Source organism: Rhinatrema bivittatum, chromosome 4, assembly GCF_901001135.1.
Source record: "Rhinatrema bivittatum chromosome 4, aRhiBiv1.1, whole genome shotgun sequence".
NCBI lineage: Eukaryota > Metazoa > Chordata > Amphibia > Gymnophiona > Rhinatrematidae > Rhinatrema > Rhinatrema bivittatum.
This window is the reverse complement of record NC_042618.1, coordinates 132,983,231-133,002,527: the sequence shown is the minus strand read 5'-3', so window position 1 is coordinate 133,002,527 and position 19,297 is coordinate 132,983,231. Positions and strand designations below refer to the sequence as shown.

Below are 19,297 nucleotides of genomic sequence, written 5' to 3'. Positions count from 1 at the left end.
AAATGTTTTGTGCAATGACGAGGGCATTTCCCTGATGAAGAAGGGAGAATCTGCCGTAACCTTTTTATTGCTTTAGCATAAAGGGGCTGTGACAGGAAATGTCTCTAATAAATGTAACAGCTTGATTTTCAGGAGCATCTTCCCCATAAACCATGAAATATGTAACCAAGATACTGTGGGTTTGGGCTGTAGCAAGGGTGTGGTGAACATCACCTCCAGGAGTGATACAGGAGGGGAAGATTGGAGCTAAGCGTGGGGTGGTCCAGTGAGGCTGGAACAGAAACAAGCACAGACTGTGCTGGAGCTCAGGGATGAAGTGAAGCTGGAATTGTGCTCTGGGGTGAGGTGCAGGCTGGACTGGAGCTCAAACACTGGAACTGCATACAGGTAAGGGTGGAACTTGTATACAGGAACAGAGTGAAGGTAAGCATGGAGCTGGAGGCAAGTAAGCATGGATCTGGAACACTGGAGCTGAGTGTTCCAGGGTGGAACTGGAACACAGGAACAGAGTGAAGGTAAGCATGGAGCTGGATGCAGGTAAGGGTGGAACTAGAAAACAGGAACAGAGTGAAGGTAAGCATGGTGCTGGATGCAGGTAAGGGTGGAACTAGAAAACAGGAACAGAGTGAAGGTAAGCATGGTGCTGGATGCAGGTAAGGGTGGAACTAGAAAACAGGAACAGAGTGAAGGTAAGCATGGTGCTGGATGCAGGTAAGGGTGGAACTAGAAAACAGGAACAGAGTGAAGGTAAGCATGGTGCTGGATGCAGGTAAGGGTGGAACTAGAAAACAGGAACAGAGTGAAGGTAAGCATGGTGCTGGATGCAGGTAAGGGTGGAACTAGAAAACAGGAACAGAGTGAAGGTAAGCATGGTGCTGGATGCAGGTAAGGGTGGAACTAGAAAACAGGAACAGAGTGAAGGTAAGCATGGAGCTGGATGCAGGTAAGGGTGGAACTAGAAAACAGGAACAGAGTGAAGGTAAGCATGGAGCTGGATGCAGGTAAGGGTGGAACTAGAAAACAGGAACAGAGTGAAGGTAAGCATGGTGCTGGATGCAGGTAAGGGTGGAACTAGAAAACAGGAACAGAGTGAAGGTAAGCATGGTGCTGGATGCAGGTAAGGGTGGAACTAGAAAACAGGAACAGAGTGAAGGTAAGCATGGAGCTGGATGCAGGTAAGGGTGGAACTAGAAAACAGGAACAGAGTGAAGGTAAGCATGGAGCTGGATGCAGGTAAGGGTGGAACTAGAAAACAGGAACAGAGTGAAGGTAAGCATGGTGCTGGATGCAGGTAAGGGTGGAACTAGAAAACAGGAACAGAGTGAAGGTAAGCATGGAGCTGGATGCAGGTAAGGGTGGAACTAGAAAACAGGAACAGAGTGAAGGTAAGCATGGAGCTGGATGCAGGAAAGTGTGGAACTGGAAGAGAGTGAAGGTAAGCATGGAGCTGGATGCAGGAAAGTGTGGAACTGGAAGAGAGTGAAGGTAAGCATGTAGCTAGGATAGGGACTGGTGCAAGACTGGCTAGGACAAGCCAGAGCAAGGACTACACAGAACATGGAAAACAGAACGCCCAAAGGCAGTGTAGGCAAGGAAGGCCCCAAGGGGCAAGGCAAGGAAGGCCCCAAGGGGCAAGGCAAGGAAGGCCCCAAGGGGCAAGGCAGAGAGAGGCCTAGAAATAGGGAGAGACCTAGGAGTCTCAGGGCTAGGCCGGAGGCTAGAAAACAGGGAGGCATGGAAACAGAAGAGACCTGGGAGGCTCAGGCAGGCCTGACAGGACAGAAGGCTGAGAGCCACAGGACAGGCAAGGGAACCAGGAAAAGGAAGGTCCAAGGAACAAGGCTCAAGGAAACAAGAATCAGAAGGCCCAGAGGTCATGAAGAAATACAGAGAATGACCTGGAAATGCTGCAAGGCATGGGTGGCTAAAGCATGAGCCCAAGGGAACTGATGCCAAAGCACTGAGGCAAGGAAGAGGCAGGACTAAGTAGGGCAGGAGTCTGGGTGTGGTGCAGGCAGAAGAGAGGGGCTTGGCCAGCCAGGGGCAAGAGCTCGTGAGTTCCTCTGGTGGCACGGAGGCTGTAGGACAGGCAGAGGCCCGGACCCAAAGACATGCTGGGAGTTTGGAACCAGGCTCACCGGGGCCCTCTGGTGGACGGCAGGGTGCGCAGTGGCTGGAAACGCAACATTAGAAGAGATGATTTAGCATTTTATATAATATGAAGTTCAAAGCAGTATTTCGTCTCTTGGTGCTATTATATTTTCTAATCTGAGCAAAGACAATGATGCACTTCCAATTTCTCACTATGGGGCTCTCGCCAGTTCTTCTCCACAGGACAAAACCCTTTTCTTTTATAAAACTATTAAACAAGGGGCTTCTGGGAGTTCCCTCCAATATATCACTGAGTACAATGTTAGCATGTTATTCAACGAAGAAAGGTTAAGGTGAACTGTTCTAGTGAACAGAAGAATATTTTTTAACAAGATGAGTAATGAATGTTCATTCAAAGAGAGTCTGTGAAATATTTTAAGCAAGGATTTATATAGTGCATCAAATACAGTAAACTATAAATGTAATAGATGCATGATACTTTAGTACATCTGCTAGTCTAACTGGAACTTGATCTAAAGATTTTTTCTGCCTTAGGCCCTGAATTTTGGAACATTTTACCAAATGATCTTTGTGCTATAACTGATCACATGTTATTTTGAAAGGCATTGAAAACCCATTTGTTTTTAGAGGCTTTTAATTAATGTTTGTTATACGTTTATTTTGATTTGTATGTTTTTATTATGTATATTGGTCGTAATCCAAATTGGTGCTTTGTGAACTGCAGACTCCAAATCTGTGAAATAAATAAATACTTTGTATAAATCGTTAGGTTCTCTTTCCGCAGTCATAATGAGTGATTCTAAGCTCAGATTTTATGAGTGATCAGTACCATCTTAAGAGTACATTAAGTCTCCCTGTGCAGTGTACAGGCCAAGTCACACATGCTCTAGTAGTTAAAGCAAGCTGTCATTGCTGATACTCCTTTCTGTCTCCTGGGGATGGGAGAGGAACACTATTGATCTTTACAACCAAAATGCTTTAGCTGAAGGACAGCTCTCATAACCCAAAAGTGAGCAATTCAAGCATCCAGCCAGGCTATAGCATCATCCTAGCTGGACCCAAAGAAAAACAGACACAGAGGAAACCTGCTAGTAATGTAGCACCATGGAGAGCAGTCATCAGGTAACCAGCAGCAGGAGAGGTAAGGGGGACTACACCACACTAGTGTATATAGCAATTTTACTCATTTATTCAACATGGGGCCTCTGGTTTTTATAATAAACAGCAGTGGTTCTCAACCTTTTTTCTGTCGGGGCACACCTGGCAGATAATGCTCACATTCGTGACACACTGAACATGTGACCATCATGGGGCTAAATGTAAACATATACTCTGCATCCATAGGAATTCCTTGACTCCCAACAGTAGGTGCAGAGCAGAACTAGGACATTTCCCCATACAACTCACAATACAAAAAAGATATTCTGATTCTGCTGTCATCTCAGTAACAGCAATACAAATTTCCTATACCACCAGATGCAATGTGAAATACAAAATCTGAAATAAACCACTCAGCAAATGTATAGCAAATCTGCCATACCATAGCAGCACTAACTCCGAGAACTCAATAGCCCTACCTATGAAAAGGCAACAGTACACCACCAATGCATGACCTATTGAGAAAACACAACAAATAAGATTGATACAAATGCCTACATGCTAGTAAAATACCTCATCTTGGTCACCCAGAGAGAACCGACCTTTGCCACATGCTGAATAAAAGACCACAAATTACAAATGTGGAGACAAAAAATGGAATGGAAACCCCCAAAAAGCCCCTATGCATGCAGTGCAAAACTGGAGAACTAGAAAAAGAAATATATTTCTTCCTACACTAAACAAAGTACAAAGATATGTCTTCTAAGATATTATGGCTCTTGCACCCTGTCATTCCCCCTCCATGTCTCCTCTCCATTATCCCTTACTTTTCCCAATTATTCTCTTTCAATCACCACCTCACACTCACATCCCTGCCCAGCATTTCTGACTCCCCTCCCCTGCTCCCCTCTCTCTGCCCATTTCCTCCCTTCTCCCTACCCAGGTACCTCGAACCCCTCTTTCCCATCCATTTCAGCTCAGCAGCTCCCACACTCCCTCTCTCTTCTTCCTCTCCCTGCCAGCACCCACAATCTTCTTTCTCCCAACCCCCACTTCCAGGCCTAGAAGAGCAGGAGTTGGCAGTGTCTCGCTCTGATCTGGGTGAAGGAGGAAGCAGCCTTCCACTGGGCTAGGAAGAGGAAAAGGAGCAAAAGTAACCTCTTGTCAGGCCCTATAAAGGAGAATTCAACTGACTCCCACCTAGGCTGATGAGGAGAGAACAGCCTCCTGCTGGAACTCGCGTCACACCAGTGTATCCTGACTCACCTGTTGAGAACCACTGATATACAGTGTACATTTCATTTACTTTCTAAAATCTGTTTTACAGTTTTATGTAGATATAAAAATACAAAAGTGTTTTTTAGGGTTTTCCTTCCTACCTGCCTTATCCCCACCAGCATGTTCCCCCCACACCCTCACCCCTCTACAGCCCATCCTGAACTCTCTCATCTCTCCCCTTCCCCCCACTTTGCTCATTCTGACCTTTAACTCTCATCTCTGCTGCTTGCCATCCAGCACAGTTGTGCAGAGGAGTCAATTGGGGAGCAGGCTGGAGGCCCTTGTGCAGTTCAGGAGCTGTCAGTGCTGAATAGGCACAAAGATAGACTGGCAGATTCCAGACAGGCAAGGTGGGGGTGAGAGAGAGTACTGGGGGCAGCAATGTTTATCTGATAATCAGTTATTTTACGTTTCTTTTTGCATTAAAATTATTTTATTTGTGGTAATCAGTTAAAACCAAAAACAGAAGCCCTAATGAGATACCATGATGCGGAATAAAGAAGAATAGCATCTCATAAGAGTTTATGTAAAAAGTTCTCAATTACCAGTGGAGCTGAGGGAGCTCACCAATCTTAAATTGTTCCATTAAGACTATAAAAGCGGTTCCGTTTAGAGAGGCTTTTATGTAGCTTTTAAAATGTATGTTTTAAGCTGTTTTTTTGTTGTATGAATCTGTTGTAATCCGCCTAGCATGATATGTTCATTTTAGGCGGAATGTAAGTGTTTTAATAAATAAATAAATAAATAAATTTGGTAGGTGCTATCATCTGGATGTAATCATATAAGCCTTGGGATTATAGAGGAAAGACAGATATATACATCAAAGTAAAGTACTCTTGCCTGGCCATACTCTTCCCTCATCTCATCTGCTTGTGTTCTCATCTGTATTTGTATTTATTTATTTATATGGCTGCTCTCTAAGGCTTTTGTGGAGTCCAAGTTCTTGTTTAAATGACGCTGAGGTCCTACCCTTCCCCTTCGGGTTCAAGGCACCATTTTCAAAATTAATTTGTGGATCCTTCATTTCAAACAGAAAACCCTCTTTTGCATTTTTAGGAGGTCTTCTTATTGCAAAATATAGTCTGTCACCATTAATAAGTGAAGGACCTAATATACTACAGGGATTTTCCCATTTGTGTCTATGGGAAAAGTTTAGAACATCTGGCTCAATGTGCCTGCTCATTTCCTTTTAGTTATTTCAGCAGCTTTTACCTTGAAGTTTTCTCCAGCTGTGAAAGGGAAGTAGGGTATGTTCTTCTCCTCTGCACCCCATTTCCCTGAAATCTTTGCATTTCGAGTTACAGATTTGTTTCTGAAGTTGACTGCCAGCAGAAAGCCGATATCGCTAGCATCCTTTGCTGAGTCTGTGGGACTGCACAGCAGGCTCACAGCAAAGCTACAAAGGCAACAAGAGCAGCAATCAGGAGTATAGCATACAAAAAGCTAACATAAAGAGACAGGGCAATGCTTGGAGAGAAGAGTGGGCGGGCTTCTTAAATTAGATGGGAACTAGGGCAGGGAGATGCCTTAGGCCTTGACACTTGAGCTTTCATTTTGGGGTGAAGGGGCTGGGGATCAAGGCAGACGCTGCTCAAAGGATCAGCTATCTAGCAGCTGGGCACCTCCTTTCCTTGATGATAAAATAGTATTGGTTTGGCATCTTTTTAAAAGGGTATTTCAGTTCTAGCTCTGCAAGAAATAGAATGAGGAAGGGTTATTACAGATGTGCAAGGATGGTTTCTACATTAACCACCAATATGAAAACATGGAAGCAGGAATACCCTAGCATTGGAAGCAGCACACAGCTGCAGCTAAGGGATGCTTGTGCTCTTCTGTCCTCTTCTTACACCATGGGAACTTTTCTCTTTTTCTTTATTGTATTTCCCTTTCCCTATATCCCCTAATGGAGGAACTCAGCTCTCAATACCTGCCAGCTTTGAAAGCTTACCAGAAGGAGATGGCGTGGAGGAAGAGATATCTTAAATCCTGTTCAAATTAACAGGAGTCAGGGAACCCTTAGGAGGAAGAAAGTGGAGAATTTATCTTTGGCAAGATAAGCATCCTTGTTTACTGTTCAATAAAATATGGTTAATTTGGGGGACATAATGAGGTTTAATTTTTTTCGCACATTGTGTTTCATTTTTAAAATCCCTAAATACTTCATGTCATTTGTCCTATTTGTAAAAAATGTCGCTTTCACAAATAGTAAAATTTCATGCATAGTTTGCTATGTGCAAAATTCTATCCAAATTCAAAATGAATGCAATATCTTGCACTGCAGCTATTAATTATGAATTCTGTGAAAATGTCTTTGCAGGCCAATTTCTGCAAAACGGGTAACTACATATCAATGAGGTGTAGTTATCTTTTATGTGAACTTTTTTCACAAGAAATTCTGCATGCAATTTTTCTACCCAGTTTGATTGCATGGCTTGAAAAACTGCACATGAAATTTGTGATCCACATGATAAATTCCGCAGATTGTGTACGAATCCTCAATGTAATCTAAAATTCACTTGTTGATAGAGTTTATTGTGAATATCTCATCTGTGGCAGAACCCTCACAATAGCCTGCTCATCAGATAAACTGGTTCCAAGAGATCATCTCAACAATGTTCTCGGGAACAAGCATTTGTCTCCTCTTTTCCTCGACTATCTGCAGTTTTCATATGTGAAGATTGGACTTATAAACATTCCTTATGTAGAGATTGCTTGGGGTCTCCACTGGATGTCCCTAGTCCCAGCCCTTGGGTAGTCAGCTGCAGAGGGACAAAACATTCATTACAGTATCTCCCACTGTTGCAGTTGGGTGCTGCAGGCAGGATAGTGGACCCTTGGGCCGGCCCACCTGGGATGACAGGGTAGGCCGGGAGGTGGAGCCACAGGCTGGCGGTGTTCACCTGGGAACCAGGAGCCCCCCAGGAGGAGCCCGTAGGGTCCTGGAACCTTGGGACTTGGTGTATCAGTTCAAGGTCCAGTAGCAGAGAAAGCCTGGGCTGGAAGTGTAGTATGGAAAGTCCAAGAGTGAAAGTCAGTCTGTTGGACCGGCAGTGCAGGTCGAGGGCCAGCTGATGACAGGGCAGCGGGCGGCAGCGATACCTGTAGGAAACCAGGCCGTGAGGCAGGTTTTGAAGAATGCTGGGCCGGGAGCAGGCTGAAGGCTGTGATAGAAGCGATAGCAGACCGTCGACTGGAACAGGCTGTAGAGTGGAACGGAGTCTGTAGCTGGCAGTGAACCAGAGCAGGCTGTAGACTGGAATGGAGTCTGTAGCTGGCAATGAGCTGAAGCAGGCTGTAGCGAAGTCGGAACGGACCAAGGTCTGAGGCAGGCGGCAGGCTGAAGCGGAGTCAGGAACGGACCAAGGTCTGAGGCAGGCGGCAGGCTGAAGCGGAGTCAGGAACGGACCAAGGTCGGAGGCAGGCTGCAAGCTGAAGTGAAGTCAAAGACAGTCCAAAGGTCAAGACAGGAACGAGGAATAGATGAAGCGCAACTCAGAACTACTAGGCAGTAGTGAACCTCGTTGCAAGGCAAAGAGAAGGAGTCCGGACGCCGGTTATATCGGGCTAAGGGCATGGCGTCATAGCACAGGCGGGGCCCGACTTCCGGGAGCTGTGCGCACATAGTGGGCGCCCTCACGCGCGCGCGAGGCAGCAGTGAGACAGGCAAGCAATGGCGGACGCCACGTGGAGCTGGTAGAGCCGCAGGAGTCTCGGGCATGTGGAACGCGGCGTTTCCAGCAGCGGAGGTAGGCACTGTTCAGGGCTAGAGAAGGGGAAGCGGCAGAGGCCGCAACACCCCCAGAATTTGTCTGGAATTGGACATCCCTTAGGCACAAGATGGTAGGTGGGAGGTAATTTATGAGAGAGTAGGGCAGAGATAGCTTGCTTTCAGAGGGGAAGGTTGTGTTTCATCTGTGCTCTCCAAGTTAAGCCCCCAGTCTGACATAGAAGTAGAGAGGCTCATGGCTTGCCAGTTCCTGTAACAGGGCTGGAAGAGGGGTATTTAAGAAGCTTTCTACAGTTTTTCTGGTTTTCTACATTTTTTTGAACTGTTCCATTCTTGGCAGGCAGAATCCCCTGACCAGGGTGGTCAGGAGGGACTGTACACCTTTTCGACCTGCATAAGAAGAGGTTGCAGCACCCAGTGTGAGAAGAGATGCTGTTTCAAGTTGTATTTTTCCACCATTGGGGAAAGGGATATTTTTTTCCATCCCCTTCAATTCCTCTGAGCTGGAGAATTTTGGTAACTGTTTCCAGCATAGGCCTTTCCTCCTGGGAGGCCAGCTTCTGTCTTCTGAAGAGGAGTCATCAAGGGAGAAACATCAGGAGACTCCCAACTGGCATTTCCACCCCACTGCCAGGTGAAGTTTGGGTTTCAATGTGGTCCTCAGGTACTGTGAGATCGGATCCAGTCACTGTTAAGATTTCCCCATTTTCCTTACCATGGAGGATACCCATATTCCAAGCCCCTGCATGGAGGGACATTTCTACAGAATTAGAAAGCATTAAAATCCTGTCTCATGTAAATCTGGACACTTTCGGCTGGATTTTTAATGGCTTGCGCATGTAAAACCATAGGGGTTACGTACGTGGCCGGGCCTTGTGTGCGCTGCGCGTATTTTAAAAGGGGCCCAGCTACGTGCATAACCCCTGTTACACGCACAAGAGCCGGGTCTCGGCAGAGGGGCAGTCCGGGGGGCGGGGCTAGAGGAACCCAGTACAGTGGCCATTTGCCACTGTTCTGGAGGATCGTGCACTGGCAGGGTGCCGGTGCACCCAACTTGCTCCTGGTCCTTTGCAGGAGCAAAAAGTAAGTTAACAAAATGGGGGGGGGGGGGGGGGGGGGGGGGGCTAGGATAGGGGAGAGGGGGCGGGTAGAATAAGGGAAGGGGAAGGGAGGTTGGGGTAGGGGGTATGGAAGTTCCCTCCCAGTCTGCTCCTTGCGTGCGCATGTTATAAAATCCCACATCCATGTGTACGCGCCGGGTGGTGCCCGCACATGGACGAGCGCACGTTCTTTTTTAAAATCTATCCCTTTATGTTTTGCATCTATTGATTCTTTTAAGAGCAATTACAGTAAAATGTAATTTGAACACCCATCCAGTGAATCCTGCCTGGTGTGTAAGTGAACCTATAAGTGTGACACACATACACACACACACATGGGAGAACACTACTACCTGGGCCAAAAAGGCTAGCCTTTGCCCCCACAAAAAGGTCCCACACCTTAGGGCCTCAGGAAAGGGGAATAAGAAGTGTGAGGACAGTCCCAGTTATAAATTCATTTATAGCCCTTCAGGATATGTGCCATCCGCCAAAAAAGGATGACACTTATTGCCGTTGAAAGCCAGTATACGGTGAGTTATTTCTGGCATGCAGATCTACTAACTAGGGAGGGGGGGCAATTGGAAACTGATATCCAGAGCAACCTGCACAAACAGCTCCTAAACTTACCTCCTGGGGTTTGAAGTTACCATTCCCATTATAGTGAGCCTCATGGCTGGTTTCATTCCTCCTTTAATTTCCCCGAAATACTGTTCCACCTTAAAACAGACAAAAGAGATAACGTCTTCACGCTGTCATTTTTACATTTCCAGAGTGTGCCCAGTATACACTTTGACATTTATGTGAAGAAGGAACCCATGTGATCTGGAAAGTTCATGTTCAACGTCTTCGAAGCAGGGGCGTCCTTAGGCATGGGCACATGGGGTCCTTGCCCCAAGTCTCTCCCTCAGTTCCCGGAGACCCTGGTGTCATCTTTAAACTTTTCGATGTGGCTGTCTCCATCTTTTTAACCCTTCACCTCACCTCCCTCTTCCTTGCCCTTTACAAAAGCTTGTAACTAGCTGCTCCTCCCGCAGTGCTGGCACCTCCTTTATGCAGGCGTGTTTCAATGACAAGATGTTTGGACCACGCAGGACTCCGTAGTTACAGAGCACCCACGGGTCAAACATCTTGAGGCTGAACCGTGCCTGCACGAAGGAAGCAGCAAGGTGCCAGCCCCGCCAAAAGAGTAGCAGCCGGTTACAAGCTTCTGAAATGGGCAAGGAGCAGAGAGGAGAGGAGGATAAAAAGATAGGCACAGTCACTTTAAAATGCTTAAAAGCAGTGCCGGAAGACTTGGGAGAACGTGGACTTGGGGGATCCCCAGTTTGGTGGGAGGGGCAAGGAGAGGGAGGGTGGGGAGACTCATATTAGGAGGGGGAAGAATGGAGACTCAGGGCAGAGAAGTGTGGGAGACCCCCAGATTTGATGAATGGGAAGGGAGGGTGGGGGATATTCAGATTAAGAGGAGGGGATGTGTGGAGACTGAGGGATGAAGGGGACACCCATATTTGTTGTGTGAGGAGGATAGGAGAGTGGGGACTTGTAGATTGTGGGGCAGGGAGTAGAGACTCAGGCAACGGGGGAAGGAAACAGTAGGGACAGCCAGATTGTGGGGAGAAGAGGGGATGTAGGATGGTTGTGAGGATGACAATGGAGACAAATGTGTGGGCAGAGTAAGCACACAGAAACTGAGTGGAGAAAAAGCAGGGACTTGGGTGGGGAGTATAGGGGCAGCAATTGGGTGGGGGCATGAATGAGGGTGTAATTGGAGAAGAACATAAAATGTGCCATATTGGGTCAGACCAAGGGTCCATCAAGCCCAGTATCCTGTCTCCAAAGGTGGCCAATCCAAGTTACAAGTACCTGGCAAGTTTCCAAACATTAAATAGATCCCATGCTACAAATGCCAGCAACAAGCAGTGGCTATTCCCTATTGATTTGGTACTTGACAGGTACTTGTGACTTGGATTGACCACTGTTGGAAAAGCGATACTGGGCTTGATATCTTTATCTTCTTTATGTTATGTTCTTATTAATGACAGTTTATGGACTTCGCCAGGTACTTATCCAAACCTTTTTTAAACCCAGCTCCACTAGCTGCCTTAACCACATCCACTGGCAATGAAATCCAGACTTTAATTTTGCGTTGAATGAAAAAGAATTTTCTCAGATTTATTTTAAATGTGCTATTTGCTAGCTTCATGGAGTGCCCCTTAGTCCTTGCATTATCCAAAAGAGTAAATAACTGTTTCACATTTACCCATTCAAGGCCTTTCATGATTTTGTAGACTTCTATCATATCCCCCTCAGCCGTCTCTTCTCCAAGTTGAAGAACTCTAACCTCTTTAACCTTACCTCATAAGGGAACCATTCCATGCCCTTTATCATTTTGGTCACCCTTCTCGGCATTTTCTCCATTGTAAATATATATTTTTTGAGATGTGGTAACCAGAATTGCACAAAGTATTCAAGGTGCGGTCTAACTATTGAACAATACAGAGACATTATGACATCCTCCATTTTATTTGCCATTCCCTTCCTAATAATTCCTAACATTCTATTTGCTTTTTTGACTGCTGCAGCACACTGAGCTGACAATTTCAATGTAATAATCACTATGATGCCCAGATATTTTTCCTGGGTGGTAGCTCCTAAAAAGGAACTTAATATCGTGTTGCTACAGCATGGGTTATTTTTTTCCTATATGCATCACCTTGCACTTGTCCACATTATAGTTCATTTGCCATATGGACACCCAATCTTCCAGTCTCGCAAGGTCCTCTTGCAATTTATTACAATCCGCTTGTGATTTAACTACTCTGCATAATTTTGTGTCATCTGCAAATTTCATCACCACACTAATCGTACCCCTTTCCAGATCATTGATAAATATATTAAAAAGCACCGGTCCAAGTACAGATCCCTGAGGCATTCCACTGTTTACCTTTTTCCACTGTGAAAACAGACCATTTAGTCCATGGAAGGTACCCTGGTGAAATTAAAGTCCCCCACCCCCCACAATCAATGTCCCCTCAGCATGGCATAACAGTAAGTGTTCCAAGAACTCTAAAAAGGATTCTTGGTTTTGATTGGAGGCTTAGATATTAACAATAGTATAATCCACCTCCTACTTTAACTTTCAAGAGCAGGAGCCTGCCTTTAGGGTCTGCATGATGATATAAAGGCTCATGTACATAGTGTTGAGAAGAAATATGCAAACTTCATTATATTTTTATTTTTGTAAAACAATTTATTTATTTATTTATTTATTTATTAACTTTTATTTACCGACATTCGTGCAGCACATCATGCCGGTTTACAAAGAACTCAGATGGGCGATACAATAAAACATTAAAACAAAACGATGTATAAAGAATAAAATAAAGTAAAACCATAACAATGTAATCTTGGAGCAACATACTATTTCTTACAAAAGTACACATTAACCGATCATGATCAAAAAATAAATTAAATTAAGCCGTAGGGGAATGTTGTTTCTTCTAGGGTATCCATGGGAGGGGCGGGGGGAAACTTAGGATGGGGAGGGGGAAATTCGAACAGGGGGGGCTGGGGAGAAATTAAGTTTGGTTTGTGTCGGGATAGGCCTGTCGGGATAGCCATGTTTTGACTCCTTTCTTGAAAATTTGCAGGGATGTCTCTTGGCGTAGGAGGGTGGGGAGGGAGTTCCAGAGGGTGGGGGCAGCGATGGAGAAGGCTCTCTCTCTGGTGTGAGTAGAATGTGCTGCCTTTAGGGATGGGGTGTGTAGAGTACCTGCATGGGTTGTTCTTGTGGGTCGGTCGGATGACCGGTAACGAGGCATTTCGTCGAGCCAGGTGTGATTATGTTTGTGTAGGGAATTGTGAAGGATGGTGAGGGTTTTGTATTGTGAGCGGAAGGAGATGGGTAACCAATGTAGGTCTTTTAGTATGGGGGTGATGTGTTCCCTTTTTTGTGTGCCTGTTATGATTCTAGCCATGGAGTTTTGCAGAATTTGGAGGGGTTTGATGGTGGTGGCGGGGAGTCCTAGCAATAGGGAATTGCAATAGTCTAGTTTTGTGAGCATTGTGGTCTGTACGACTGTGCGGAAATCGTGGGTGTGGAGGAGGGGTTTGAGTTTTTTTAAGATGTTAAGTTTATAGAAACCCCCCTTTAATAGGTTTTTGATGTGGGGTTTGAAACTTAGGTGTTGGTCTATGTAGACGCCCAGATCTCTTACAACCTGGGTCTGAGGGGTGGCTGTGGTTGTATTTTGGGGAGTGTTCTGTCGCATGGGGAGAGTGAAACATTCAGGCTGCTTAGAAATGACGAGTAATTCTGTTTTTGACGAGTTTAGAGCTAGATGGAGTTCGGATAGTGAGGCGCTTATGGGCGGGAGGGGAGGGTGAGTTATCGAGGGGATGGGTTTGTTTTTTTTGTTTTTCAAAAAGATGGCGTGACTTTGCTTTGTATGCACTGATTGCTGTTTCAGTTGTCAATTGTTGCTTACAATAAAAACTTTAAATAGAAAAAAAAAAGACTATTTAATCCTACTCTCTGTTTCCTGTCTTTTAACCAGTTTGCAATCCACAAAAGGACATCTCCTCCTATCCCAAGACATTTTAGTTTTCTTAGATGCCTCTCATGAGGGACTTTGTCTCCTAGCACCATTTCCCATGGGTGGGTAAATTATGAGACGTAGGAGAGGAGGAGGAGGAGTCTGAAGGATGGGGAAAGGAGATATGGTGTGAAGGGACTGGGGAGTGGGTGAGAGAGTAGAAAGGGATGAGAAGGGTGTAAATGGGGCTAGGAGAGGAGATGGCCACATAGGAGTTAGAAATAGAAGCAGGGGGAGAGGATGAATGACAAGGAACTGGGGCTAGTTAGACGATGACATTGAGGCAGAGGTCAGTATTTGAGAGCTGAGAGAGGAGTGAGTACAGAGGGTAGAAATGGGGGCCTAGGGAGTGGGTGAAAGAGGGGGGGAAATGGGTGGGAAAGGAGTGGGAAAGGAGTGCAATGGGGGCAAAAGAGAGGACTAGGGAGGGAGTGAGAGCATGGAAATGGGCTGGGAAGAGAATGAGAAGTGAAAAGATGGAGACTGAGGACTGATGAAGGACAGGATGAAAGAGGATGGGTGAAATCTAGCTAGGAGTGGATAAAGAGGAAGAAAAAGAAACTGAGAAAGAAGTTCAAAGGGAAAGATCAATGTCAGATAGATGTACGAGAGGAACTGAAGAAGACAGAAGAGAGCAATGTGGCACCTATGGCCCAAGTGAAAAACAGCACCCTCAGCCATTTCACAACACATGAGAACACACGTCACCAAGAGTTGGGAGACTCTGTTAAAAGTTTGTACAGCAATCCCCACGGCTGGTGCAAGGGTATGAGGTGCTCTAAGAAAAATTTACAGCCTTTGCACATCCCACCCCATCCCACTCTCTACACACACACACAATTTAAAATTATGCATTTATAATAGATTTTACATAAAAAAGGACATTCAAAACAGTGTCTGAGGTAAAAATATCACAATATGTGTATTATATTTACATGCACTGCTGTGGTGCCAACCAGAAAACCCTGCAAAAAAACAGCGTGGGCTGCTTCCTTCCTCCCGGCTGCTGGTGCCTGAATGACATCATCAGATGCCGACAGCCGAAGAGGACGAAGCAGCCCGTGCTGCAAGGCCCGATCCTTCCATTCTTCAGGAGCAGGGAGGGTGAGTGAGGGCATCGCAGCAGCACCGTGGGGTGAGCAGTGTTAAAGAAATTATGCGCCGTCCTACTGCCACCAATGAGGCTTCTCCCATTGTCACAGGGGATCCATACACCCCACCCTGTTCCGACACCTATGAGTGGAAAAGCAACCCGGCCTCACCAGAATTATCAGTAAGGTCTGCGGGCCGTTCTGCTTTTCCACTTACTGAGGCCCCACATGGCGCTATGGCGCATTTTGGTAGCAGCGCCTATGATTATGGCCATATTGGCCATAGGCATGTTACGGCTCTGGACACTGGAAAAGGAGTTAGAAGAAGGCAGACAGAGGAAATGAGACTGGGACCAACATGATTAGAAAATTTAATATCTCCAGACAAAAGATAGGTAGAAAAAAAGTTTTAGTTTCAGTTTAGGGATTGGAATATGTCAATTTTGGGAGTGTGCATTTCTGATATATTTTTATTTTGCTCAGTATAGGAGGAAATGCATTTCTGTTTCTATTTCTCCAGGGTGTCACTGCATGTAGAGTCTGGCTTTGTGGGGTTTCCATTTCAATTTTTGTCTGTGCATCTCTAATTTGTGATCACTTATTCTGTATTTGGTGAAGGTCTGTCTATGACACGGGTGAGATATTCTGTTGTGTGTAGTTTCCATGGAGGAATTTATAGCAGTCCAGCTTGTTTTGTTTTTCTAATATGAGGTGTATTGCTGTTCAAAGGCCTGCTGTAATATTTTCACTGTTACCTGTTGTTACTGCTCAAGTCTGGCAGTTGGTGTGCTATGATGTGACAGGATTGCGCTCTAGGTTCTATGTGCGTTCTTTGAAAAGTTTAGTATTACTTACATAGAAACATAACAAACATAGAAATGATGGCAGAAAAGAACCAAATGATCCACCCAGTCTGCCCAGCAAGCTTATGCCAGTATCCACTGCACTGTTACCCCCATGCTTATCAGTTTACCAGACCATAAAATTCAGGGCCCTCGGATGCTGTTTGAATCCAATTTCCATTAACCATTGCCATGAAAGCAGAGAGCAATGTTGGAGTTGCATCAAAAGTATCAGGCTTAGTGAGTAAGGGTAGTAAGCGCCACATCAGCTAGTTACCCCCATGTTTATTTGTTCCCCAACTGAAAAAGTCGGGGCCCTCGATGGTTGCTGTCTGAATTTAATTCCCCTTTTCTCCCTGCCTTGAAGCAGAGAGCAATGATGGAGTTGCATTAACAGTATCAATTCTTATTTGTTAAGGGTAGCAACTGCCACGCCAGCCACTTACCCCCAGTTACTCCCATGCACCCTTTTCTTTATTTCCGTCCTCTAGCCTTTAGGGATCCACAGTGTTTATCCCATGCCCCTTTGAATTCCTTGACTTTTTTTGTCTTCACCACCTCTTCCAGAAGGGCAGTCCAGACATTCACCACCCTCTCCTTGAAGAAATATTTCCTGCTCCTGGTTCTGAGTCGTCCTCCCTGGAGTTTCATTTCATGACTTCTTTCATTGATTTCTTTCCAACAGAAAAGGTTTGACGATTGTGCATCATTAAAACCTTTCAGATTTCTGAAGGTCTGGTATCATATCTCTCCAGCACCTTGTTTCTTCCAGGGTGTACATATTCAGATCCTTCAGCCTCTCCTCATAAGTCTGACCCCCTCACCATTTTGGTCGCTCTTCTCTGAACCACCTCCATCCTGTCTCGTCCCTTTTGAGATACGGTCTCCAAAACTGAACACAGTACTCCAAGTGAGGCCTCACCAAGGACCTGTACAAGGGCATTATCACTTCTGCTTTCTTACTGGTTATTCCTCTCTCTATGTAGCCCAGCATTTTTCTGGCTTTAGCTATCGCTTTGCCACATTGCTTTTCCATCTTCAGATCATCAGACACTATCACCCCAAGGTCCCTCTCCCAGTCCGTGCGCATTAGTCTTTCACAGCCCATCACGTAAAGATCTTTTGGATTGCTGCTCCCTAGATGCATGACTCTGCACTTCTTGGCACTGAATCCCAGCTGCCAAATCTTTGACCACTCTTCAAGTTTTCTTAAATCACTTTTCATTCTCTCTACTCCTTCAGACGTGTCCACTCTGTTGCAGATCTTAGTATCATCAGCAAATAGACAAACTTTTAACTTCTATCCTTTCCGCCAGGCTGCTTACAAAGATATTGAACAGAACCGGTTCCAAACCCGATCCCTGTGGCACTCCACTTTACACCGTTCTTTCTTCAGAGTAGGTTCCATTTACCATTACAAGCTGTCTCCTGTCAGTCAACCAATTTGCAATCCATGCTACTACCTTGGCTCCCACTCCCAAGCTTCTCATTTTGTTTACAAGTCTTCTATGTGGGACCGTAGCAAAAGCTTTACTAAAATCCAAGTAAATCACATCGAGCACTCTTCCCTAATCCAATTCTCTAGTCACCCAATCAAAAAAATCAGATTTGTCTGACAGGACCTTCCCCTGGAGAAACTATGCTGCCTTGGATTGAACAACCCACAGGATTGTAGATAAGTCGGTATCCTTTCCTTCAGCAGAGTCTCCATTAATTTTCCCACCACCAAGGTGAGGCTAACTGGCCTGTAGTTTTCAGCCTCCTCTCTATTCCACTCTTGTGAAGTGGGACCACCGCCACTCTTCTCCAATCTTGTGGCACCACGCCAGTTTCCAAGGAATCTATTTAACAGGTGCTTCAGTGGATCCACCACCACATCTCTGAGCTCCCTCAGTATCCTGGGATGTACCTCATCAGGCCCCATGGCTTTGTCCACTTTCAGTTTTCCTAGCTCTTCCCATATATTCTCTTCCATAAGCAGAGTTTAGTCTACTCCACCCCAAGCCACAGTCTTGTTAACTAGTGATGGTCCTTCTTCAGGGTCTTCTTTAGTGAACACCAAACTGAAGTATTTGTTTAATATTTTGGCCATTTCTTCTCTCTCCAGACATTGAACTTTGTCACCTTTTAGTTTCGCTATACCACTTCGGACCTTTCTCCGATATATCTGAAAAATGTTTTGCCTTGTCACCTCTCTTTACCTCTTTGGCAATTCTTTCTTCCACTTGACTTTTAGCTTTCTTGATTTCTTTCTTCGTCGCCCTCAGTTTCACCAGATATTCTTCCCTATGTTCCTCATTTTGGGATCCTTTATATTTCTTTAATGCTGCTCTTTTTGCTTTTATTTTATCAGCCACCTCCTTTGAGAACCAGATTGGTTTCTTATTTCTCTTACTTTTGTTTACTTTTCTGACATATAGATTTGTTGCCTTTGTAATTGCTCCTTTTAGTTTGGCCCACTGTTCTTCCACCTCTCTTTCTCCCAGTCTTCTAGTTCTACTTCCAGGTACGTCCTCATTTTGACAAAGTCCGTATTTTTGAAATCCCAAACTCAGGTCTTTGTGTGACTTCCCTGTATCCTATCTGCGATATCAAACCATATCATTTGATGATTACTAGTGCTGAGGTGGGCACCCACCGGGACATTAGAGACATTATCCCCATTATGTGAGCACTAGGTCAGTATCACTCCCTCCCTTGTGGGTTCTATTGCCATTTGTTTGAACAGAGCCTCTTGCAGGGCATCCTCTATCTCTCTACTTCTGGTAGATTCTGCAGAAGGGATTCTCCAGTCTACGTCCGGCAGATTAAAATTTTCAACAATCAACACTTCTAACTTCTTTCCCACCTTTTGGATATTTTAGTCCAGATCTCTGTCTAGGTCTTCCGTTTGAGTCACAGGCCTGTAAACCACTCCAGTAAAAATGGATGCACCATCATCTTTTTTTAGGATGACCCATAATGCTTCTTCTCTACCCCACATTCCTTGCAGTTCAGTTGCTTGGATATTGTTTTTGACATAAAGAGCTACTCCTCCCCCTTTTCTGACCTCTCTGTCATTCCTTAACAAGTTATAGCCCAGTATGGCCATATTCCTATCATGAGAATCCATGAACCATGCCTCTGTAATCGCAACAATGTCCGAGACCGCTTCCACCATTAGGGCCTGCAGGTCTGGGATTTTATTGCCCAAACTACGAGCATTTGTAGTCATAGCTTTCCAATTTTTCTCTCTTGGACCTAGGTAGACAGTGCATCAAACTAGGTCAAGAATACAATGTACAAATTTCATCTTTGTGTACCTTTCCTCTCTCCAAATCACATCAAATCTTCATTGATGTGTTCTGTGCTGTTCATACATCTGACAGTGCATGTAAAACTGCTCCCCAAACCCTAGATCACCACCAAAACCTCACCTCAAGTTACTAGTTTACCCTCCTGCAGTGTGACTAGT

General features: G+C 45.2%; 1 protein-coding gene across 3 annotated transcripts in view; it reads right to left on the bottom strand.

Moving 5' to 3' along the window:
* LOC115090135 (galectin-related protein-like) overlaps window positions 1-19,297 on the bottom strand; it is a 44,663-nt gene that overhangs the window by 15,182 nt on the left and 10,184 nt on the right. For 2 of the 3 annotated variants that reach the window (XM_029598863.1, XM_029598861.1), the window contains exons 2-3: window positions 9,943-10,031; window positions 5,701-5,884 (exon numbers count right to left, since the gene is read on the bottom strand). In XM_029598863.1, the coding sequence (XP_029454723.1) occupies window positions 5,701-5,884; window positions 9,943-10,031 (273 nt within the window). Of the gene's footprint in view, window positions 1-1,647; window positions 2,846-5,700; window positions 5,885-9,942; window positions 10,032-19,297 lie in introns of those variants that run through there. The other variant, XM_029598862.1, reaches the window with a different exon arrangement.